Source organism: Lutra lutra, chromosome 5 (genome assembly GCF_902655055.1).
Source record: "Lutra lutra chromosome 5, mLutLut1.2, whole genome shotgun sequence".
Classification (NCBI taxonomy): domain Eukaryota; kingdom Metazoa; phylum Chordata; class Mammalia; order Carnivora; family Mustelidae; genus Lutra; species Lutra lutra.
The window spans coordinates 26028208-26053723 of NC_062282.1; the positions used below are offsets into that span (position 1 = coordinate 26028208).

The following is a 25516-nucleotide window of genomic DNA, read 5'->3' on the forward strand; positions in this document are numbered from 1 at the left end:
AGGGGCCCCTCCGGACATTCCTCTCCCTGCCCCAGAATTTGGACCGCACAGCACTTACTGGGGTTGGGATCATGATAAATGGCTACTGAGTGACTTATGAAAAAGCCCTTACTGCAAAAATATAGAAGCAAAAGCAGAGAGGCTTGACCCTTAGCAGAAAAGACTCAGTACAGTGAGTGCAACAAACCTCTGTCAGATTAGTCTTTAGAGTAAAACTTACACACCTAACATAGCCACTGTATGATCTGCCTATAATGGCACTGCAGAGCACTGGAACAGGTTCCAAATTCAAGTGCAAGCTCCTGCAGCTGGGTGGCCCCAAATAAGCCACTTTGTATCTCAATTTTCTCATCCATAAAACAGATTTAAACAAAATAAATATGTAAAGAAACTTTAGTCAACTGTAAAGGACCGTAGAAATATTATCATTACCAGCTCTACTTTCAAAGGCTGGCAACACCCCAGGGGAAAAGATACTTACCTCCATAAATCTGATCAACGCAGTGGAGTGTGATGTCATTTTCCCCTATAACCTTATTCTTAAATTGGGTTTCCTAAAAGATACAAAAGGAAACAACTGTGACTCCTTTCTATGCCCTATTAAACATTTATAGGCAGAGCAAATCACCATTTTCCAAACTACACATTAGTAAAAACAGAGAGAGGGTAAAGAAATGGGTGAAGGTGGTCAAAAGGGACTAAGTGCTGGTTATGATAAAGAAATCAAGGGATGTAATGTAGAGCCTTGTGATTATAGTTAATAAAACTGCATTGTATATTTTAAAGTTGCTAAGAAAGATCATCTCATCATAAGGAAAAAAACTTCATGAGATAAGAGATGTTAACTAAACCTATTCTGGTAATCATTATGCAATATATAAAGGTATCAAATCATTATGTTATATTTCTTAAAATAATATGATGTTATATGTTAATTATATCTCAATACAACTGTGGGGGAAATTGAGTATATCCTCTAAAAAACAAACAGGGCAGGGCGCTTGGGTGGCTCAGTGGGTTAAAGCCTCTGCCTTCAGCTCAGGTCGTGATCCCAGGGTCCTGGGATCGAGCCCCACATCGGGCTCTCTGCTCAGCGGCAAGCCTGCTTCCCCCCTCTCACTCTGCCTGCCTCTCTGCCTACTTGTGATCTGTCTGTCAAATAAATAAATAAAATCTTAAAAAAACAAAAAACAAAAAACAGGGAAATGGAGCCAGCCACATTCTCTAGGAAAGAGATGATGAAGTATGCAAGGAGAGCTGGTGAGCACTTTTTTTTTTTCAAACCCAGGCATGACATGCCATTCCTGGGCTGCTCCCAGGCAAACCAGCCATGCCACAATCACTTGGAGAAGTTAAGACTTCTCTACCAGTTACCCTTTTGCAAACTGGTGAGTGACAGCTACATGAAGCCAGGTTTAGGAAGAAAACACTGAAAGATTCAAGTTTCTGTGAATGCTGTCTGTATTTGGGCAGGACGAGGAGCCAAGCCACTAGAGCAGATGGCAGCACGGAAGACCACACTCCAAAGGCAGAAAGGGGGCCCAGGCCAGCTGGCTTTGCATCAGCAAACCGCACTCCCCGAGTGGTGTAGGCCACCCTCTCCCTCACGCCACTTGCCCATTCTTTGTAAGTAGGGATGAGTCTTACAAGGACACTGCAACTCGGGGCAAAGTAAACCCAAATTCAAGTGCTGCATTCAGCATCAGTTTCATAACCGAACTCAGTTCCTGAATTTGAGGGACAACTCAGTATACAGAAAACATGGGGAACTAGTATATCTGGGGAGATGTGATTCCCATGAGGGATACATATTGTGCTGAAAAACAGAAAGGAAGAACAAGTTGATGGTGTCAACCTGTGAAGTCAGATGCAAGCCAGCATGACTCAAGGCACTGGAGGGAAATTTTAGAATGGTCCCGCCACCGAAAAGAGATCCCAGAAGACAGACAGCCAAGCAGTGGCGAGGACTTCTGTCCTTTGTGTTTAACGTGTCATGTAGGGAGCGTGGGGTAGAGCCACTGAGGAGCTGGGGGGAAAAGACAATGGGGCCACAACTGCCCTGCTCCCCTCCAACTCAGCCAAATGCAGCTCATACGTACATCGTTATCCAACGCAGATTCGTCATCACCCAAGAAAGCGATCTTAAAGTCTGTGCAGACAAGCTTCCCATAGATCCCACGCTGACAGGAATCTTCCTGGACATACTTCAGCACCGTGCTGGCTTCACAGAGCAGCTGTTCACCTGATCGAAACCAAAACAAGTCCCCCTGAGAGTCCTCAGGGCACACACAGTATGCAAACAGTAACAGCCTCCCCAGCTCTGGTCACGGGAAAGACAAACACAGGACACGCGGCAGCCCTTCAGACTCTACCCTTCCCGGCACAGCAGGAGCTGTAAACCAGAGGCAAGAAGGTGAAGCCGAGCGGGGACTCCTGAGAAGTGAAACCAAAATGGCTCAGAGACACCTTCACACAGGGCACTGTCCCACCCTCTTGCTGTGAGTAAGGAAAGTGTCCAATATGCGGGAACGATCTCGGCTACAATTGCAAGCACAGACCTCAGTGCTCCCATTACTTGGACCCAAGCAGGCGTTCCCCAGGAGTGATGCCCTCCACGCGTGAAATTAGCAGCGCTCTAGAGCTCAGGCCTGATTTGTGGGGAGCATGGGCCATCGCGGGGCGCATCCCTGGCCTCAGGGCCTGCAGGCGGCTTCCTCAGACACCGAGGTGCAGCATGACCGCATGCATTCTGGCTCCACAGACAAGGATGGGAGGAAAAGGGAGGTCAGAGGGTTGTGGGAAAAAAAATGGTTTCCTCTCTTTCTTCACTGAGGGTGTTTCCTCTCAGTGTGTCACCTTTCCTGCTGCATCTGCAGGCGGCCCATCTGCTCGAGCCACTGTATTTCCTGGAGATACAGAGGACTTTACAGTCAAGAAGATTGGGATTTTGGGATACGTAAGCGTTAGCTGGTCCCTAGAAGCAGAGAAGCTTATGAGGGCTGGCTGTCTGGACAAGAGCAGAAAAAGGAGAAGGATATTGAAAGACATAAAAACCAAGTGCAAATATTCTGTAACAAAAAAGAAAAGGACTGTTCTTCTCTTTCAACACAACCCTCTCCCCTTAGAATCGCCCTCTGGATATTATCTCCAATGTCTCTGAGTGTACTTTTTGGCTCAAAATTCACTTGGTCTAATTTTCAACATAAAAATAAAGAGGGCGCCTGGGTGGCTCAGCTTGTTAAGCGACTGCCTTCGGCTCAGGTCATGGTCCCAGGGTCCTGGGACTGAGTCTCACATCTGGCTCCCAGCTCCATGGGGAGCCTGCTTCTCCCTCTGACCTTCTCCCCTCTCATGCTCTCTCTTACTCTATCTCAAATAAATAAAGTCTTTAAAAAAAATAAAAAATAAAGAAGAGTTTCAGACACTGAGACAATCAGGGAGGCATATTATGGTATATCTTTCCATCTCCCAAGGGGTTAATTACTAAGGAAATATGGGAAGGTGGCTCAGTCGCTAGGTCAGCCTCTAGAGGGACCACAGAGCTCAGAGAAAACAATGAATCGGGGCCTGGTCAGAGTTTAAAATAGCTCAGAAAAAGTGCCTCAACTAGTTCAAGGTGGAAGATATGTGAACATGGTTTCCTGTGCTTTCAACTCTTAGTGCGAAACAGCTTTTAATAGTGTCTCCCCAAGACCAGGCAACCTGGGGTCAGGCCATGGCCGTGTGCTGGCGACTAGACCCCGGCACGCAGCGGCTAATGCCACACCCCTGCGGCTCTGCAGGCCCGCGTGCTGCGCCATCGCCATCCGCTTGCGAGAAGAGACAGTCTCCAGTCGCGGGAGGCGGGAACTGGAAAAAATCCCAGTCTAGTCTGGGAATGGAGGCGCACATCAAGTAATCCAGAGGAGGAGAGAATGTGCGTAAAAATGAGAGTTTCAGGATCTATGACCCAAGAAACGGAAGGACAATGTGGTATGTGGACTAAGGTTCAGGACATCATTAGTAAAAGCAAAACAAAACAAAACAAAAAACACCTTTGAAACTCAGAAAAAAAATTTTTTTTCCAAGTTTCAGATTCCCAATGTATTTACCAAACAAGGCGGATCAGTCAGAAACTCGTGCATGTTCATATCCTCTCAATAAACATTAGTACCAGAATGAGGCCTCTATTGCTTTGGGAAAATATACCTAAAAAGTCTAATGGGAAAAAAAAGCTATTGGGATTAGAATAAAGAAAATGGAAGAAGAACCAAATTCACAGCCCCCGGGACAGCCCCACGTTGAGTAAAGCTTAACTTCAGGTATACAGTCCCTCTTCCATCTCAAAAATATCCAGCCAATTCAGACTCTCAGTGATGATCACGGGGCAAAGCCCTTAGTAAGCCCCAGAAACCACCTGACTCTGGCGCTCAGACGCGAGGCAGAGACCACGGGGAGGGCGCGCCCGCCCACGCTTGCCCGGGGAGGCCTCGCGGGCTGTGCGAGTCCAGGGCAGCTAGAGGCCGCAGGAAGAGCGCAGGGAATATAAGGCACCAGATTTTTCCCGAGTGCGGACCAGAATACTAGATGCATCCAAGTATAGCCACCTGAGAACAATGTAATTTGCTAGTGAAGGAAACATTTCCCAGGCTTATTTTCATCAGCTTGGGTGTGGGGGGAAAACAAGAAAAATTTTTGGCAGATGCTGTAATACTCAGACCTAGGTATGTAGTGACTAAACTAAAGACCTTGACATTTTTGTCCAGCTCATCCCTATTATACAATCTCTGGATGAAAACAAAGGAGCTTATATATAGCAATACTAGGGATGACATAATTTATCACTGGCTTTGAGTTGCACGTGAGGTCTGAAGCTAACAGGGCCGTTACCTGGCAACAAGTGAAGAGTTACTTCCTTCTCTGTTACTTCCTTCTCGTTTGTGTGAATTTCCTAAAAGAGAAGAACAAATGGTAATATTTTTCTTTGCTTAAGGGCTCAAAATGAATAACGTAAAGTCATACTTTCACAATACACACTAAAACATCATATACCCTCAGGAGTTTTTTGTTTTTTTGACAAGCTTTTTAAAAATGTATTTTTAACTAAAGGAAGACAGAAAATTCCAGGAAATTAGTTCAATGTACTAAACTAGTTAGGACTGACAACTATTAGTTGTCCCCACTGGAGGGGCAGGGATGGGCCCTATCTAAAAGGATAATTGTCACACAGAAAGTAAGGCGGCTCCAACACAGTCAGAAAGGGAATGGGAGACATTCCATAGCATGACTCCCTTCTTCCTCCAGGGAGAACCAAGGATCAAAAACAAAAGATGATTGCGTGTTCTTGAGAGAAAATGGACATATGTAAAGCTTAAAGATAAGAACAGGAAAACAGGAATGTGTCAAGTCAATACTGATCCATCTACTCTCTAGCATACCTACACCCAGAAAATATAGATGGGAAAACATTCCAAATTACCTAAAACCCCAAGGCAGTGCAATGGGATACAATCAGTTCTAATAAGGAATCAAGGCCAGGTTCTTTGTCACTGTTTCTCAGTGAAAAGATCTTCAAATGCCTTCATGTTGGATTCACTGTTTTGGGGGTTTTCAAAGATAATTAGCAATCGTTAATGAATTAGTGGAACAAGGCAAAGGTCATACATGGGTGCTGACGTAACAAAAAGAGAGGCCTGGTGGGCCTCCTAAGGCAATCTACCACACCATCTATTAAGTAGTCTTCCAAAATATCTATCCTCAACTGGCCTGGGTTTCTATATCAATCTACCAATTTATAAGAAACACTGGGACAGAGAAACATGTTAAATGATACCATGGGGTTGCAGCCATCCAAATCCCTACTGTGGAAAATTCTACATGACACAACCAGCTCTTTTAACAAATAAAATCAGATTTTGTTTTGTTCTTTGGCATGAGGCTCTAGGTAGGAGTAGGTAGGAGTTTCCTGAAGTTGTGAATTCAGACTGAAATACTGAACACTGAAATCTTGAAGCTTAAGAAGAAAATCATAGCTGTTTCAGAGAACCCATTATTTAAAAAAGATTTTTATTTCAGATAAAGACAGAGTATGAGCACAAGCAGGGAGAAGGGCAGAGGGAGAGGCAGACGCCCCACTGAGTGCGGGGGAGCTCCACTGGGGATGGGGGCTGAATCCCAGGACTCTGAGATCACGACCGGAGCCAAAGTCAGGCACTTCATTGAGTCAGCCAGCCAGGTGCCCCTCAGAGAACCCATTTGGAGCATGCTGTATTTTAGAGATCCTTACAGTTCACATCTCAAAAGACGCCAATAAATCAGGTCCTTCTGAAGAAGCAGTGCCTCTAGATTTGGGGAGTGTCACGTCATCTGGGGATCTTGTTACCTCTGCAGGTACTCAAGCCTCATCATAAGTGTAAGGAATCAGAGTGCTAGGGATCCAGCTGGGCCCTTGGTTTTGCAAAAAGATCCCCAGAGGATTTTGATGCATTACTCTACGTTGTGCATCCTGCATACAGAAATGCTCTGAGTGTTTTGCTTATTTGGAAATTCTCATGGAACTTTCATCGTCTGCCATTGGCACGGCACTAAATTAAAGCACAATTATTCTTGACAGGTCTGTCATCTTTCTCTAAGGAGCTAGGAAAACTATTCATTAAATTCACTCAGCTGTTTGAAAACTAGTGATCATCTTGACTAGTGCTTGGAATTCAGTTCAAACACGCAGCCAGCTTGGAGAGGACTAGCCCGACTACTATGTCTGTGCAAGTAGCATCTTCTAATGATAAAGAATTTATACTACTTACAACTACCTGTATCAATTCTTGAAATGGTTAGTAGAATTCTTTCTTTACATTCTATAAACAAAACAATCAGGAGAAACCTTTTAGGATTCTGTCCTACCGAAAACTCCCTTTCCCCAAACAACTATTCTCTGCTCCCCCCAAGTTCCTGGAGTGAACCACTGCTTCGCCATCAAATGCCTGGGAAGCAGACAGTGGTCCCTTGAAGAGTTAATCATTTTATGTCCCCAATTAATTTGGCTGAAAGTCTAAGAAGTTAACCAAGCTGGCTACTTAAACTACAACCTTGTAAATTTGGTCACAAGTATGGTAAAGCAGAAAAGGCTGTTCTGGGGGCGCCTGGGTGGCTCAGTGGGTTAAGCTTCTGCCTTCAGCTCAGGTCATGATCCCAGGGTCCTGGAATCGAGCCCCGCATCGGGCTCTCTGCTCAGTAGAGAGCCTGCTTCTCTGCCTATTTGTGATCTCTCTCTCTCTCAAATAAATAAATAAAAAATCTTTAAAAGAAAGAAAGAGAGAGAGAGAGAAAGAAAGAAATAAAGAAAGAAAGAAAGAAAAGAAAGAAAAGGCTGTTCTGCAGAGAACGAGAATCGTGAGACGGTTATGTGGAAAGAAAAGCTCCCTCAACCACAGCCTGCACTCTCACGGTCCCAGGTTCCACTGAGGCCCAGCCACACCTTTGCCCCACAGCTCCATGAACCACACCTGCATCCTTACAATAAATCCTTTTGTTCACCTACCTTAGTTACGTGGCTTCTGATTGTCACCAAGGGAATTACTGACTTAGGTCAACCGCATTAACAATACAGAAAACATCAATGACTAGAATCACGTATTATAATATGTCAATGTACAATATATCCAGGGCTATAGGATTAGTACCCCTGTCATAGCTGCTACCTCACAAGAAAGACTGGCAGCCAAGAATGAAATGCCACAACTAGCATCTACAGCCTCAGTGTGTAGGTTCTAGATGGAGCAAGGATGTATGAAGCCTCCAAACCATAAAGCCTCGTAGTCACTTCTAAACGAAGTCATACATGTATTTGTATACACATTCACATTTATACACACACACACACACACACACACACACACACACACACACACACATTTTAAGCAGAGGATGCTAGGCTTCTAAAGGTAACTGAGGTTGTTCATGGGAAGAAAGAAGAGATTTCTAAGACACAAAGGTAATTTAAATGAATCCTACCAAGTGCTAGGTAAACAGGAGTCTGCAGTACAGGGGGAGAACAGACAACATTAACACTCTTGGACAACGCATGATGGATGCTATGAATAAAGGTATTGATGTGGGGGTCCAGGAGCACAAAAGAGGGGGCCTAACTTCCCAAAAGAAGGAGGAGTTGGGAGAGGGGAGACTGTTCAAACAAGTGCTTCTAGTGCTTCTCCAAATGCCCTCAATGCTTCTAGGCAAGTGGCTCCTAAGGAATGTGCAAGAGTTCAAGGGATGGTCAAGTAGAGAGAAGAGATGCAAAGACACAGATGCAAGTAATTCTGTAAGAGGTGAGAAAGATGGTGGGGTGAGTGGTGGGTTTTAGGCCATTCTAAGGAGTTTGGGCTTTAGTCCAAGGGTAGTGAGGAGCCCATGTAGGATTTTAAACAGCGCAGTGAGTTAAGCACATAGCATTTACTATCTCTGATACAGGTCTTTCAGGAAAAATCGCAGGACTAAATGAGGAACCCTTTGTATGGTTCTAGCCTACAAAGATATCAAAGGGACCTTGGGCAAGTGCCTGGCCTCAGTGTCCCCATCTAAAAGAATGGAATTAAGAGCCCTACTCCCTGCCTTGCAAGATAATGCACAAGACACCTGTGCAAGGTCAAAATCATGACAGTGATGTGAGCCTGAGCATGAGTGTCCAGAAAGGAAGCCGGGTCCTTGTTGGCTTTCCCTCACAAGAAACAAAAAGGAAAGACTCCTCCAACAGACCTGCTCTCTCCATTCCAGAACACTGTCACAACAAGCAACCGAATTCTCAGAGGGATGAGTATCAACCCACTAGAACATTTCCTGAAAGAAAAAGGGAAAAGGCTGGAGACCTTTTCCCAGTCATCATCATCTTTGTCAAATGCCCCAAAAGCTCAATACACATTTTTCATTTTAAATGTACTGACTTCTCTACTTCCTTGGAATAATGTTAAATACATTTGGATGGTGGCAACAAGTTGCTGACCAATAACAGGTGTGAGGGAGAAAAGGGAAAACACACAGAGCAGCTAGTTAAGTCAGTGAGAAGCCACATACTCAATGAAGTGTGTGGGAATTTCAGCTTCGGAGAGGGATGACAGAAAGATTCCACCAAGATTCCTCACGGGGCTCAACTTCCTACTAAAACTGCCACGATCCTTCAAACTGCCCTCAGAGCTCAGACTGTGTAAGGAGAGGTTAGAAAAACACAGTAAGATCACACTGCTGCTGAAAAGCCAGCACCCAAGAAAAATCATCAAATGCCACTAATGCCACACTATCAAATGTGATCTCCTGCCTCAAATGCCACTAAAGAATTATAACAAAACTTTATTCATCCACAACACAGTTCAGAGAGCAACCTCATCTACTTTGAGGCCTGTAGAAAATCATGAAGACAAAAGGATTTCGGAGCAGTAAACACAGATGTGTCCAAGCCTGTGCATGGCCATCAAAGCCCTCCTCAGTCTGTCAGGCTCAGCCTTCATTTCAACTGCACGCTTTCACCGTAATGTTAGAAACAGCAACTAACACTTACTAAGCTGCTACTATGTGCCAAGTAAGCGGTCTTCCTTAGTATCTCATTAATCTGCACTACTCTAGCAGTGGTATTGTCTCCATTTTAAAGATGAAGAAAGTGAGGCTTAAAGAGGTTCTGGAACTTTCCTTTTATAGGAAATAAATCACTAATCCAGGGTACAGTCCAATCCCTAACGAGCTCCAGAAGTCACATTGTTCCCTGCTAAGTATTAGTTCTAACAAATACGGTCTCTGGTTTCCTACTACAAAAGGGAAAATGGTTGTGATACCCACTGCCTGTAGTAGGAAACCAGTCTCTTATTACAAAACTGATTAGGACAAATTAGGAGAATTCCCTTAGGAGAACTGTACTTCACTGTACAAGGATCTGCCACATCCAGGACAAAAGCATGTCAAAGCCAAAGTCAGCCAACACTCCTGAGAATCTGCTGAGAGGCTGAAAAGCAGCCTGGTTTTCATTCCACTGGTTCTTAAAAAGTAAATTCTCTAGTTTCTTACCAAGTTCACATTTAAGTTGCACATATTCTCAAAAGTGTGACAGACCTAAGGCACCTCAGGAAAGGCAGAAAACGGGCCCTACCAGAAAGCGATTGACCTTGAAAAGAGTGGGGGGCTCTGGAGGGTGACTCTACAATGAGGCTCTCATAAGCCAGAATGTTTACAGATGCCAAAATGCTTCACATCCACCCTTCACTGTTTATTAGGGCTTTGAGTCAAAAACTGATTGTTATTCTCAGTTTTTGTTTAATTTCATCCAGCCAGAAGGGCTAATTCCAAGAGCCAACATCCCTAAAAGTTCCAAAACACAATTTCTTTCAATCACATTTGGCACCAAAGTGCAAAAAAGACACACCACAGACATTTTATTTCCTGCAAGTCGCTCTACTGCTCTCAAATGGATATTTAATACACTTGTTTTCTCTGCTAAAATAGAAAATCTGAGGGGGCAAATGTATTTGCAGCCACATATTAGGTGGGAATCTATGTGCATCTTAGGGTGAAATCTACCTTTTTTACAGCAGAAAGCTGTATTTTTAATACAGCATAATACTAATAAATGTTGTTTTCCCCCTTGTTTCTCCAAACTTCTCTCAGTGTAGGCACTAACATCAGAAAGAATACAGAAATGGGGCCACAGATCAAATCCAGCTCTGCTCTACAGACATGACCTTGGGAGTGTCATTTCCCCTGGCTGAGCTTTCACTTGCTCTTATGGAAATGGAAATAATACTACCTAATACGAGGCTTGAAGGAAAATGTATGCAAACGCCTGGCACACTTGTTCAGGAAATGGGAGTTATCACTGTTGGTCGTAACAGTATCTGTGCTTCTTGATTGCTTTCATTCTCTTGTCCTTTCTTCTGAGTAAACAAAGAATTCAAATATTCTAGAGTTACAGTTATTCAAGATTCTGTCACAAGAGTAAGAAAAATTTCTACTTCTCTCTCAGTCCTATTTCCCACATTAAACTAAATTGAATCTACTCTGAATTCTTTTCTGTGGATCAGAAGCTCCTGCAGTTAGCGACACCCAAGGTGGCCCTAATTCCGTAAGACAGAGTATACAGGAATATCTGAAGCAAAAGAAAAAGAAATGGCATTTTTCACTTGATAGGATTTGTTATGGGGTGCCTGGGTGGCTGGGTCGTTAGGCATCTGCCTTCAGCTCAGGTCATGATCTCAACGTCCTGGGCTCCCTGCTCCATGGGAAGCCTGCTTCTCCCTCTCCCTCTCCCACTCCCCCTGCTTGTGTTCCTCTCTCGCTGTCTCTGTCAAATAAAAATAAAATCTTAAAAAAAAAAAAAAAAAAAGAATTTGTTTCTAGAAGCCCACAATGAGTTAGAAATGGTCATTTTGTGTTTTATCTCCAACACAAAGTACTTTGAACCCACTGCAAGACCCAGAGAGTAGACTAATGGCTTCTTTAAGAGAACACCACATTTGGGGCACCTGGGTGCCTCAGTGGGTTAAGCCTCTGCCTTCAGCTCAGGTCATGATCTCAGGGTCCTGGGATCGAGCTCCACATCAGGCTCTCTGCTCAGCAGGGAGCCTGCTTTCCCCTGTATCTCTGCCTCTCTGCCTACTTGTGGTCTCTGTCTGTCAAATAAATAAATAAAATCTTTAAAAAAAAAAAAAAAAGAGAGAGAACACCGCATTTGAGGAAGGGACTTCTCCAACACGCCGTACAAAAAGTAAAGCTTTCTCCATAACTGATTTTTTTTTAAAGATTTTATTATATTTATTTGACACAAAGAGAGAGATCACAAGTAGGCAGAGAGTCAGGCAGAGAGAGAGGGGGAAGCAGGCTCCCCATCAAGCAGAGAGCCTGATGCAGGGCTCAATCCCAGGACCCCGAGATCATGACCCAAGCCGAAGGCAGAGGCCCAACCCACTGAGCCACCCACGCACCCCACCATAGTTGATTCTCTTGAGAGTAAATTGTTGAAAGTTGGTAACAAATTGAGAATAAAAACCTATGTTGGGGCGCCTGGGTGGCTCAGTGGGTTAAGCCGCTGCCTTTGGCTCAGGTCATGGTCTCGGGGTCCTGGGATCGAGTCCCGCATCGGGCTCTCTGCTCGGCGGGGAGCCTGCTTCCCTCTCTCTCTCTCTCTCTCTCTCTGCCTGCCTCTCTGTCTACTTGTGATCTCTCTGTGTCAAATAAATAAAATCTTTAAAAAAAAAAAAAAAAACCTATGTAAGTGCTTAAGCAGTAGAATTTAAGGAGCTACCTGTAGGCAAACATCACTAGTATCTAACCTTTCTCTGGTTAATACTTCAAAATAATTATAAATTATACACTATCCAATTATTACAAAAACTCAGGAAAAAATAAGTACCATGATCACTACCATCAAATAGCCATTCCCAAAACAAAATAGACAACAGTCCTAAGGAGGGAAATAGCTGAAGGGACTCCAATAAGTCATTGTATACAAAGAGAATCATTAAAAAAACTAAAAAACCAAAAAAAAAAACTTCCCCAGGTGCCTGGCTGGTTCAGCTAGAAGAACATGGGACTTTTGATCTCAGGGTCATGGATTCTAACCCCAAATTGGGTGTAAAGATTACTAAAAAAGTAAATAAATAAACTTTAAAATCCTCCCCTCAAAAAACTTAATTTTTTCTTTTAATTTGGGAAGCTATCTGTTTGGGTGGTGGGGAGGAGTCAGGAAAGGCAAAATGGAGTCTCAATTGGCTATGTCCTATGTCCTCACTCCTGTTTTTTTTTTTTTTTAATTTATTTATTTGACAGATCACAAGTAGGCAAAGAGGCAGGCAGAGAGAGAGGAGGAAGCAGTCTCCCTGCTGAGCAGAGAGCCTGATGGAGGGCTGGATCCCAGGCTGGGATCACGACCTGAGCCGAAGGCTGAGGCTTTAACCCACTGAGCCACCCAGGCGCCCCCTCACTCCTGTATTTTACAACAGCATTTTTTTTTTTTTTTTAAGATTTTAGTTGTCTGAGAGAGAGAGAGCGCGCACAATAGGAGTGGGGAGAGTAGAGGGAAAGGGAGATGCAGACTCCCCACTGAGCAGGGAGCCCAACACAGGGTTCAATCCCAAGACCCTGGGATCATGACCTGAGCAAAAGGCAGATGCTTTTTTTTTTCTTTTTTTTTTTTTAAACTATTTTATTTATTTATTTATTTATTTGAGACAGAGAGAGAGCACACAAGCAGGGAGAGTTGGCGGAAAGAGAGGTAGGCTCTCCCTGCTGAGCAGGGAGCCTGATATGGGGCTCAATCCTAGGACCCTGGGATCATGACCTGAGCCGAAGGCAGACATTTAACCAACTGAGCCACCCAGGCACCCCTACAACAGCTTTCTGAACTACGCAGAAAAACAAAGGACTGACAAATATGGAGCAAATATCTCAATGTGTCTGAGAAAGAGAAAGAGTTATAACATCCATTGCTTGTTGATTCTGGGAGAATGAGCACAGTCAAATGGAGGCGAGGGGAAGCAGTAACCAACAAGGGTACAGGAGCACCCACGTCTGGATGCGCCGAGTCTGAACATGGATCTCGAAGTGGGTTAGAGGACAGGATCAAATTCGCACATTGACTCCCCACTCCTGATCATGCTGCATTCTGAGTGTGTATAAGCTGTTGTCTTCATGGGAAAATCTATTGGATGAGTGACTAAAGGCTATCCGACCTGATCTTTACAATTGGATAAGTAAATACAATCTCTTCCCTATCAACACTACGAATTAATAAATCATGACTCAGTGGTCACTTGTGGACTACAGAAATCAAAACGTCCACTCTGTAAACGCCAAAGAGGATAGTTACAAGGACGAGCCCTTACTGAGACTGAGATTATATATTTATAATGATAAATATATTTTTTTGGTGGGGGGAGGAACAGAGGGGACAGGGCAGAGAGACTCTTAGGCAGGCTCTATGCGCAGGGCTCAATCTCACAACCCTGAGATCAGGACCTGGGCTGAAATCAAAAAGCTTAGCCTACTGAGCCACCCAGGCGCAGGGTGTATTTCTTGAGTTGTATGTGTCAGGCATTGTTTAACGGGTTTGATACTTATTAACTTCTTTAATCCTTATGGCAAGCCTTTGAAGTGGGGTTATTAGGCCCACTATTATCTCCATTTTGCAGATGAAGACACCCGACCAGCATGGCTAGTACGTGTGGAGGTGAAGTCCAACCTGGTAGCTGTCTTGGTCCGTGTCCTTAGAGGACGCCACATGGCCCCTTACATGGAAGGAAGGAAAAATGGGACAAAATGATCAGTGAATATATCTGCTAGACCCATCCGAAACCAAGTCAAACCAAGAATCATAGAAAGTCCCCGGGGAAAACCGCGAAGTGTGCTGCAGACAGGCAACAGGAGGCCGAAGGGAAAAAAAAAACAAAAACCGAAAACACCTCTGGCCAGGAGCAAGGGCTGGCTGCACGGGGAAGCGCTGGCTGGGGCTTCTTCAACTCCCCCCCGAACTACCTCTTGTGACTTATTCCCCTGGGTCCCCTGAGGCAGAAGTCTCTGAGCTGTCACCCCAACAAACCCTTGAGGGTTCAGTGGGAATCTTCCGACGCATGGCACTCCAGGAAAGACTCCGGCCACGATGAATACTGCTATGTACTACCTTGCCAAGTCCGTGCTTCCCTTGAAAAACACGTTGTCTGGAGGCCAACCTAACAGTCTTCCTTTACACCTCCTTTCTCCATCAGCCTCAAGATCCAACCTACCACCAAACTGCATCAGTATCACAGGTTCAATGTTTCTAGAATCCATGTTCCTCCCTTATCTCCACCAGTATCACCTTGTTCAAGCCATCATCTCCCACTTGGAGGTGGTCTTGCCAGCCAGTCTACTTGCATCTGCCCACCTTCTAATCCGTTCTCCACCCTAAAGAAGCAGCGAGCCTGTCAGCGCACAGTTTGTTTGCATTATTGGCGGGATGAAGACGGTGCCCTGATGCGGCCTATGAGGCCCTGTGCAACCTGGCCCTTACCCACCTGCCCACTCTGCTTGCCTACCATTCTCCTCCTCAGTCTGCGTGTTGACCACACTGGCCTTCTTTCAGCCTCCCATACCTTCTCCTTCCCATCCTGAGGTGCTTCCACAGGATGCTCCTTCTACAGAATGCTTCTCTCCTTCTCCACCCTGTGAATCTGAGTATTCATCAGGTCTCAGGACAAGGGCCATTTCTGTTACTGGGTTCTCACAGCCCCATGTCTCTCTCTTCCTCCGAGCCCTTGCCATAGTTAAATTTCACATTTGTTATGTAATTATTTAAGTCTACCTCCCCACCAATCTAAACTCCTTGAGGGCACATCTTTGTTTTGTTTTGTTTTGTTTTTTGCTCACCATATATCCCCAGAATCCCACACAAACCTTGCACATGGAACATGTTCAAAAGACTTCCCTGACTAATTTAATTAGTAATGACCAAGAAGTGAGAGGTTTTAAAATCACTTGAGCAGGGACCAGAGAAACATACAGCTTCAGATACAGTATCTGTCTGGGCTTGGGCCGTGACTATGGATGGCATCACCAAATGCTCTCATCATATGGTAAAGTACTGGAGAAAGAGTGCATTCCATTCAAGCCTGTCATGTGTATGGCATTAATCCAGAAAGACCAGAAATCGTGAAGACTGTCCAGTTAGAAATTGCAGGAACGCAACAGCCAAAGATGGGGCTGGCATCATCGCAGGATCCTACAGCCAATTCAACTCACATGGAGTGACAGCTGCCTCTGTGCTTTCTTTTTTTTTCCTTAAAGATTTTATTTATTTACTTGACAGAGAGAGAGATCACAAGTAGGCAGAGAGGCAGGCAGAGAGCGAGGGGGGAAGCAGGTTCCCTGCGGAGTAGAGAGCCCGATATGGGGCTCAATCCCAGGACCCTGAGACCATAACCTGAGCTGAAGGCAGAGGCTTAACCCACTGAGCCACCCAGGCGCCCGCCTCTATGCTTTCTTAAATTGCCCCCTGGTTTCAGAGAGGGGCCTGGACTTCCTCTTAACCCTGTACTCCTTCGGTCCTCCCATCCTTCAACTCTTGACACTCCCTGCCCAGCTGCCTAACCAGCAAATGGGACCAATCTTACTTCCAGAGCAATGAAACATGGGATCAAAGTCCTTACTGACCCCAATTAACTATCTTGGTTCAATGTGTAGGGGAAAAAAGGTAGAAAAGTATGGCTCTTTAATAATCACACAAAACTGGGGCACCTGGGTGGCTCAGTGGGTTAAAGCCTCTGCCTTCGGCTCAGGTCATGATCCCAGGGTCTTGGGATCGAGCCCCACATCGGGCTCTCTGCTAGGCAGGGAGCCTACTTCCTCCTCTCTCTCTCTGCCCGTCTCTCTGCCTACTTGTGATCTCTGTCTGTCAAATCAATAAAATCTTAAAAAAATAATAATAATCACACAAAACTGGTTCTCCTAGTTACACTGACAGACTTTTCCTGAACTCTGCAAGATCCCTGAGAACCAACTCATTTGAAAATGCTGCAAATTTTCAACAAATGCGGCAGTTAAAAATGGACAAACGCTTTGTGCAGCACCTCTTGCTACTCCCTCTGAGCGTGGACATTTTGTGCCACGAGGGCACAGAAGAATGCACGGACGGCTGCCAGCAGTCTCCGCGTGTCCACATTTTTAAAACTAGGGTATCCTGGTGGCCTGAATTCAGTTAGAACAGTGTCTGAACAGAAATGGAGAACAGTTCTGCCACAGTGCTAGGACAGGAGTTGGGGGGGGGGGGTTTGTTGTTGTTAATTTCTTTTTTTTTTTTTTAAAGATTTTTTATTTATTTATTTGACAGAGAGAGATCACAAGTAGATGGAGAGGCAGGCAGAGAGAGAGAGAGAGGGAAGCAGGCTTCTTGCTGAGCAGAGAGCCCGATGTGGGACTTGATCCCAGGACCCTGAGATCATGACCTGAGCCGAAGGCAGCGGCTTAACCCACTGAGCCACCCAGGCGCCCCTATTGTTGTTAATTTCTTATTCCATCATTTACCCCAATGTTTTGGGTATTCCTTTTGTTTTAATTTTAAAAGACGTTAAGGGCATGAATAACAAGTCTTCCAGTTTCCAGACATTCCACCCCACAGATCAAAAATTGCCGCATCTGTTCCTGTTCCCACTGCGAATATCCACCATCCCCAGGAGGGGCAGCTGCCCCCTCCCCGACATCACCCCCACCCCAGGAGCCAGAAGCACTCCTATGCTGGCAACGTATGCCAGACAAGACTGAGAACTGCCACCCATTCTTCAGCAAGCGTATGGCCCCAAGGAGACACACCTACGAGAATCCACATCACACAGCGGGCCTGGCATTAACAAGTTGTCACTGTGATCCCTTCTCAGAACTAGATTTCTGAGGAGTGGCCCAAAGCACAGGGCTCCAGTGAGCCCAAGGAGTGAAACCCGGGAGTCAACACTTGGGCGGGGTCTGGGTTACTCAGAGCAGCAAGTGACCCATCTCTAATATGCACCAATTCATTTCAACAAAAAGCTCCTGAACCATCCTAAATGCCAAGTGCATAGGATTTAAAGATAAATAAGAAGTGACTTCTGCCCTCCCTAACTTCAGACAAATAATCACTGGAACACTGGGCAAACGGTGCCATAAATACTAGAGGTGGACATAAGATCGTACAAAGAATGCACCACCTCCTGCAGTCCTCACGGCTCTGTTAGCGGCTATCAGTGTTCTCATGTCACAGATGAGGAACCGAGGCTGGCCAAGGTTAAGTGAGGTGGGACCGGAGCCTCAGTCAGCCTGACCAGAATCGTGTTCCTCACTACAGTCCAACTGCTTCTGCCGGCTGGCCACAACCATCTCCAGGACTCTGCCTCCCGGCCTTCCACAGACTCTTCCACGGACTGAGCTGTCACTTCTTTTGCTGTATTCCAGCACCATGAATCCAGGAGAGAACACACGGCCTTGGTCTTCCCAGAGCAGCAGGAGCGGAGCACAGCACAAGCTGTAACAGAGCCGTGTGCGAGCTGCTGCATTTGGAGAAGGACAGGCCACAGGCTGATGGGAGCACAGCAGGGGCATCCAGCCACATTCAGACAGGGTCAGAGAGATTGCTACTCTCGGGATGTGTCATTTATCCTGAGCCCTGGAAATCAGCAGAAATGAGTTCTAGGCCAAATAACTACTCTCTGGCTGCTCTTCCAAAGTCTCCTTTTCGGACAGGGTCCTCCTCCCTCCTCACAAGACCTGTGTTCCCTCGTAGAGCTCTCCCACCCACGGCACTTCCAGCAATAGAAAGGATGAGCCCCAGTGACTCACTACTCCAGGTCTCTCTTCAGCGCTCCAGACCTGGACACCCCAACAGCCACCTGGCCACCTGCACTGGAATGGTCCTAACATCCTCCAAATTCACATTTCAAAATCAGCTCATCACTTCCCCACTCTCCCCCAACCTGTCCCTCTTCCTCTGGGCTCTGATTCGATGGTCAGTCCCATCAGCTGACACTCAGGAGTCCTTCCTTCCTTCCTTTTTTAAAAAAAGAGTTTATTGGGGCGCCTGGGTGGCTCAGTGGGTTAAGCCGCTGCCTTCGGCTCAGGTCATGATCCCAGGTCCTGGGTTCGAGCCCCACATCGGGCTTTCTGCTCAGCAGGGAGCCTGCCTCCTCCTCTCTCTCTGCCTGCCTCTCTGCTTACTTGTGATTTCTGTCAAATAAATAAATAAAATCTTAAAAAAAAAAAAGAGTTTATTTAAATTCCAGTTAGTGAACATGCAGTGTAGTATTAGTTTCAAGTGTACAATACAGTGATTCTACACTTCCATACAAGACCCACTGTTCATCACAAGTGTCCTCCTTCATCCCCATCACCCATGTCACCCGCACACCTCCCTTCACCCATGAGTCATTCTTTTTTTTCCCAGGAGTCTAACTACTCCCTGGCCCTCATATCCTGTCTGCTTGGCATTATCGATAGCTCCAGTATCCGTTCACATCTGTCCATCCCTGCTGCCGCTGTTACTTTCAGCCACCATCACCTCTCACCTTGCACACTGCTGTGACCACAGCCACACTGCCACCATCTAGCCCCCAGTGCAGCCACTGGGCCGGTCAATCCATTATCTACACGAAGTTCAAGACCCCTGTGAAGCTCTCTCTGGTCCACCCTCCCTCCAGTATCGCAACAATCTTATACCTTGTCTGCCTCCCCAACCAGCGACACAAACTGGAGGCTGAGGCCACACCTATGTGTATTTTTTAAAATTTTTACTTTTGTATTTAAATTTAGTTAATTAACATATAGTGAATTATTAGTTTCAGAGGCAGAGTTCAGTGATTCATCAGCTGCATACAACACCCAGTGCTCACCACATCACCTGCCCTCCTAATGCCCATCACCCAGCTACCCCATCCCCCCACCTCCCCTCCAGCAAACCTCAGGTTCCTATGATTGAGTCTCTTATGTTTTGTCTCACTCTCTGATCTCGTCTTGTTTCATTTTTCCCCTCCCTTCCCTTTATGCTCCTCAGTTTTTTACTTTTTAGCCTCGGATAGTAAACAGTCAACAAAAGTATACTGAAAGAATACGTACACAAAAACATACAAAGACATAAATAATCCTTGATCCTGGTAATATTCTTTAATCCTAAGCATAGTTCTTAACAGATTTTTTTAATAAACAGCTCTATTAAAAATCACTACCAGGGCACCTGAGTGGCTCAGTTGTTTAGCATCTGCCTTCAGCTCAGGTCATGATCCCAGGGTCCTGGGATAGATCCCCACATCAGGCTCCCTGCTCAATAGGAAGCCTGCTTCTCCCTCTCCCACTCCCTCTGTGTTCTCTCTCTCACTGTGTCTCTCTCTGCCCCCCCCCCCCAAAAAAAAATTTAAAATCACTACCTAAGTACATGACTAGTGCCAAGTATTACTGAACCCTTATCACACATCTCACGGGCTTTGTGAAATGCATTCTAGTCCCGTCAGTGGGGCTGGCACATGTTCAAAGCCAGACTTTACTTATTTTTTTTAAAGATTTTATTGATTTGACAGAGAGAGACACAGTGAGAGAGGGAACATAAGCAGGGGGAGTGGGAAGGGGAGAAGCAGAATTCCTGCTGAGCAAGGAAGGCCGATGCGGGGCTCGATCCCAGGACCCTGGGATCATGACCTGAGCAGAAGGCAGATGCTTAACGACTGAGCCACCCAGGCACCCCTCAAAGCCAGACTTTAAATATGAAGCGTTGTCAATGAAGACAGAGACTAGAAGCTAAATCAATCTACCCACAGTCCAGTTCTAGGGAGCTAGAAACCAAGACAGGATTTGTTTCCCAGAGCTGATTCCTAGGACTGCTGGCTCCCTGCTCCTGGCCAGAGGGCTCACTCCCTTCGGAGCCAGCCTGACTAGCAGACTCATTGCCTTCTGAAAGCAAGACCAGGTAACACTTTCCCGCTAACCACAGCTCCACTCCACTAACTATACACGGTCTTTAGCGTACAAACAACAATTACCCTGGCCAGAAAACAGAAGCCAGGGAAGCAGACATGCAGTAAGAGGCGACCTGACAATCTGTCTGGACTCAAAGCAACAGACCACAGACTGAGCCGTTCCAGTATCTGGTCTTTGAGGACTCCGCTATTTACTCATCATGCAAATCAGTTCTCAGCCTCAGTAAGTGTTCATGGCATACGGCTAGGTGGGGACTCTCAAAAGACATTTCAGACTAAGCATCTATTATCCATGCGGCGCCTGGTGGCTTAGCTGGTGAAGCGTCTGCCTTTGACTTAGGTCGGGATCTCAGGGTTCTGGGCTCAAGCCCAGCGTGGGACACCCTGCTCAACAGGAGTCTGCTTCTCCCCCTGCTTGTGTTCCCTCGCTTCCACACCCTCTCAAATAAATAATAACATCTTAAAAAAAAAAAAAAAAGCACATCTATTATCAAAATATAGATCTAACTTAAACATAAAAACATAATTTACTGGAGATTTTAGTATGTCCACTTTCATATGCCCTGTGTAATTTATCTTGGCAATGATCCTATAAAGTATTCTCATCCCCGCTTTACAGATAAGGCCACTGAAGCTCCAAGAGGGTAAATCGTGTGCCCGGGCTCATATAGCTAAACAGGTGATGAAGCCAGGACTTTTTCTCAGGAGTTCCAACACCTGAGAAAGTTTAAAACACAAGTTTAGTACTTCTGGTTTTTACTCCATTTTTGTAAAAGTTGTACTAAGACCTAAGGCAGGCTTAGTCAGTAAAGCCCTGGACTCTTGATCTCAGGCCTGTGAGCTCAAAGCTCCACATTGGGCATAGAACTTACTTTAAAAAACAAACAAACGGGCGCCTGGGTGGCTAAGTGGGTTAAGCCTCTGCCTTCGGCTCAGGTCATGATCTCAGGGTCCTGGGATTGAGTCCCACATCGGCCTCTCTGCTTGGCAGGGAGCCCGCTTTCTCCTCTCTCTCTCTGCCTGCCTGTCTACCTACTTGTGCTCTCTGTCAAATAAATAAATAAAATCTTTTAAAAAATAAATAAATAAATAAATAAATAAAAATAAAATAAAAATAAAAAAAATAAAAAACAAACAAACAAAAGCACAAAGACAAATTCATACACCCTACAGGTCACCTATTTAAAGTGTACAATTCAGGGTGCCTGGGTGGCTCAGTCGGTTAAGCATCTGTCTTCGGTTCAGGTTCCCAGTACCCTAGGATCAAGCCCCACACTGGGATCCCTGCTTAGGAGGGAGCCTGCTTCTCTTTCTCCCTCTGCTTGTGCTCTCTGGCTCTATCCCTCTGTCAAATAAATAAATAAAATATTTAAAAAATAAAGTGTACAATTCAATGGTGTTTAGTATATTCAGAGTTGTACAACTATAGTTGTACAACAACTATAACCACAATCAATTTTAGGGTATTTTCATCACACTTAAAAGAAACATGGTACTCATCAGCATAGTACCCATTAGCATTCTCCCTGACGCCAACCCTCCAACCCCACTCCTAGCCCTAGGTAACTACCGATCTTAAACCTTTTACCTGGGGCGCATGGGTGGCTCAGTCGCTGGGCGTCTGCCTTCGGCTCAGGTCATGATCCCAGGCAAGCCCCATGAGCCCCACATCAGGACGCCTGCTCAGGAGGGAGCCTGCTTCTCCCTCTCCCACTCCTCCTGCTTGTGTTCCCTCTCTCGCTGCTTCTCTATCGAATAAATGAATAAAATCTAAAAACAAAACTTTTTTCCTATTACGAAATAATATCAAGTACCCTTTCAACTCTAACAAGTGTTCAGGACAGGGAAACAGGAAATAGCCTCTAATAGTGCATTACCCTAACAACTGAAAAATACTCATGTGCCCATTCTAGATCCTTTCTTGCATATTTAGACTGCTTTTTTTTCCCCTTACCTCAGATTTTTTTTTAAAGATTTTATTTATTTAGAGATTTATTTAGAGAGAGAGAGAGCATGAGCACAGGCAGACAGAGTGGCAGGCAGAGGCAGAGGAAGAAGCAGGCTCCCCGCTGAGCAAGGAGCCCGATGCAGGACTCGATCCCAGGATGCTGGGATCATGACCTGAGCCGAAGGCAGCTGCTTAACCAACTGAGCCACCCAGGTGTCCCTACCTCAGATTTTTTTTTTTCCTACCTCAGATTTTTTTTAAAAAGAAGAAAGTACTGCTCACTAAGGCTCAAATTAAATCCCTCACTCTAGTTTGACAGCTCCTCATTTATTGAATGGCAGTGAAAGTATTACTCATTCATGCTTTTTTTTTAATTAACAAATAATGTATTATTTGCCCCAGGGGTACAGGTCTGTGAATCATGAGGCTTACACGTTTCACAGCACTTACCATAGCACATACCCTCCCCAATGTCCATAACCCAGCCACCCTGTCCCCACCCCCTACCCCCAGCAGTAGCTGGTGGGAGCATCATTCTGAGGCTCTTTTTTTTATTTCTGCTGGATAGTGATTTGGATGGTTGAGGTGAAGAGCTGTGGTCGGACTTTAGTGTGGTTGCTGACTCTATTCTTGGTCTTTATTTATGCCCCAGCAGTCATCTGTTAAAGTGATTCCTGTCAAGAAGCATGAATGACTCTTAATCTCAAGAATCATCTCAAATGAATCTCAAATGAATAAATAAAATATTTTTTAAAAAGATTTATTTGAGAGGAGGGAGGGCATGTGCAAGGGTGGGGGTGGGGAGTGGGCAGAGGGAGAGAGAATCTCAAGCAGACTCCATGCTGAGTGCAGAGCCTGCCGCGGCGCTCTACTCGGGGCTCAACCCAATGACCCAGAGATCATGACCAGCACCGCAACAACAGTCCAATACAACTGACTGTGCCACCCAGTGTCCCTTTGTGCAAAAAGGTTTGAAAGCACTTGCCTAAGCCAACTGTATGAATCAGAAAATGAGCCAAAGAGCTAAAGGGGGCTCCCTCAAAGTCATACACAAATGAGCAGAGCACTGGCCTCCCAAATGCAAGCTAACACTCTTTCAACAAACCAGAAGAAAAAAGGAATTTGCAGTGAGTCTGGAAAAGGTGTTAACATTTGGGGAGGAGGCAGGTGGACAGGAGGACTCTTAAATAGGAAAATGACACATGAAGGCTGCACCCAGCAGGGACCTGGCTGTGGTGTGCAGGGTGACTCGGGTAGAGGGAGAGACCAGCTAAGCAGTTGTAGTCTGGGGTTCCTAGCACACGAGATGCTAGCAGGGAGGGTAGAATGAATAGAAATACAGACAAGCAAAAAGGCCACTCCCAAGGGAACGCCGGAAACTGTGACTAGTTTGGAGTACAACTGGCCGGCCGGGGAAAGAAGGGGCTGCTGGCAGCAGCGGGGAAGGCTAATTTTGAAAGAAAAAAGCCATGGGACCCCTGGGTGGCTCAGTTGGTTAAGCGTCTGCCTTTGGTTCAGGTTTGGGATGGAGCCTGGCACCAGGCTCCTTGCTCAGCCAGGAGCCTGCTTCTCCCTCTGCCTGCCACTCCCCCTACATGTGGAACTCTATCTCTCCCTCTCGAACACATAAATGAAATCTTAAAAATAGATAAATAAAAAGAAGAAAGCCGAACTGGAATGATGGGAGCCTCCTGCGACAATAAAGCCCAGGACATAATATGCTGCCCAAACCCCAGGTTGTCCTGGACATCCCCAAGACAAGAGAAAACATTATAAGAGGAAGACAGAGTAGGAATCCATGGAAGAGCTCACTGAAAAAGAAAGCTGTGCAGGAGGGGAGGCCCCCTGGGTGGACAAGAAAGGCACCCGCTGCAGGTAGGGCACAGTCCTGCAAAAAGGCCAGCACCTCTGGCTCTGGACACAAGCCTCTGAGAATGGAAGGGAAGATCAATGCTACAGGGGCGCCTGGGTGGCTCAGTGGGTTAAAGCCTCTGCCTTTGGCTCAGGTCATGATCTCAGGGTCCTGGTCTCGAGCCCCGCACAGGTCTTTCTGCTCCGCAGGGAACCTGCTTCTTCCTCTCTCTCTGCCTGCCTCTCTGCCTACTTGTGATCTCTGTCAAATAAATAAATAAAATCTTAAAAAACATGCTTTAAAAAAAAAAAAGAGCAATGCTACAGGGGAATGGAGGAAATCTTGCCACTATGGGGACCTGCACTGGTGGCCCAAACAACGTGCAAACAAACACACAGCAGCAGCTTCTGGGGTAAAGAGTAGTAACAACCACAGTCCACGCTTAAGGAGCGTTTGCTACATGTTGGGTACTGTGTTAATGACTTTCTGTGGATTGCCTCAATGAAGACTAACAACAAGAACCCCTGGGAGGCTCAGTCAGCTAAGTGTCTGCCTTCAGCTCCGCTCATGTTCCTGGGGTCCCAAGATGGAGACCTGCACTGGGCTCCCTGCTTGTTGGGGAGCTCTATTTCTCCTCTCCCTGCTGCTCCCCTTGCTTGTGCTCTGTCAAATAAATAAATAAAATCTTTAAAAAAAAAAAAGACAACAATCTTAGGAGCTAAATACTACTATTTTTATTGCCATTTCATAGATGAGGAAACCGAGGCTCAGAGAAGGCAAATACCCAGACCAAATCCACGCAGCAAGCAGCAGAGCTCTAATTCCAAAGCCGTGCTCTTAACAAGCACATGGCGTTGCAAGTAAAGAGGGCAGCACTGGAATGTGTACGAGTGCTAGAAAAGGTAGCAGGTGGCAACTGCGGGGCTGTCCAAATCTCATCATTTCAGTTAACTGATGTGACTAACAGCAGCTGCAAAAACACATGGCATTGCCTTCTGTGCACCACCCGCCCCCCTCCAACTGCTACATAAATACTAGGTCAGCTGAATAGCCAGTGAGGAGCTCAAAGCTTCAGAGCAGAAGCTTCTCCATGGCCGTGGAGCAGGAGGAACCAGGGGCAAAGGAGAAGATGCCCGCAGCCTCACAAAGGGCCAGACCGACTTAACGGTAAAGGAGCAATCACAGCAGAAAACAATCCTGCGTGTCCTAGCAGCAGCCGTCGGATTCCTCTGTTCAGGACTCAGCTCCCTCGCACCCCCCAGCACGCCTTTACGTAAGGTAGGAGACAGATGCTCCGACCAC

The 25516-nt window shown here is 45.8% G+C and overlaps 1 protein-coding gene across 2 annotated transcripts in view; it reads right to left on the reverse strand.

Annotated features, from left to right (window-relative positions):
• MTMR12 (myotubularin related protein 12) overlaps positions 1 to 25516 on the reverse strand; it is a 75062-nt gene that overhangs the window by 40621 nt on the left and 8925 nt on the right. For both annotated transcript variants that reach the window (XR_007127442.1, XM_047729981.1), the window contains exons 2-4: positions 4870 to 4930; positions 2100 to 2242; positions 482 to 554 (exon numbers count right to left, since the gene is read on the reverse strand). Coding sequence is in view for 1 of the 2 variants with exons in the window: in XM_047729981.1 (XP_047585937.1) it covers positions 482 to 554; positions 2100 to 2242; positions 4870 to 4930 (277 nt within the window). In the remaining variant the exon portion in view is untranslated. The remainder of the gene's footprint in view (positions 1 to 481; positions 555 to 2099; positions 2243 to 4869; positions 4931 to 25516) is intronic.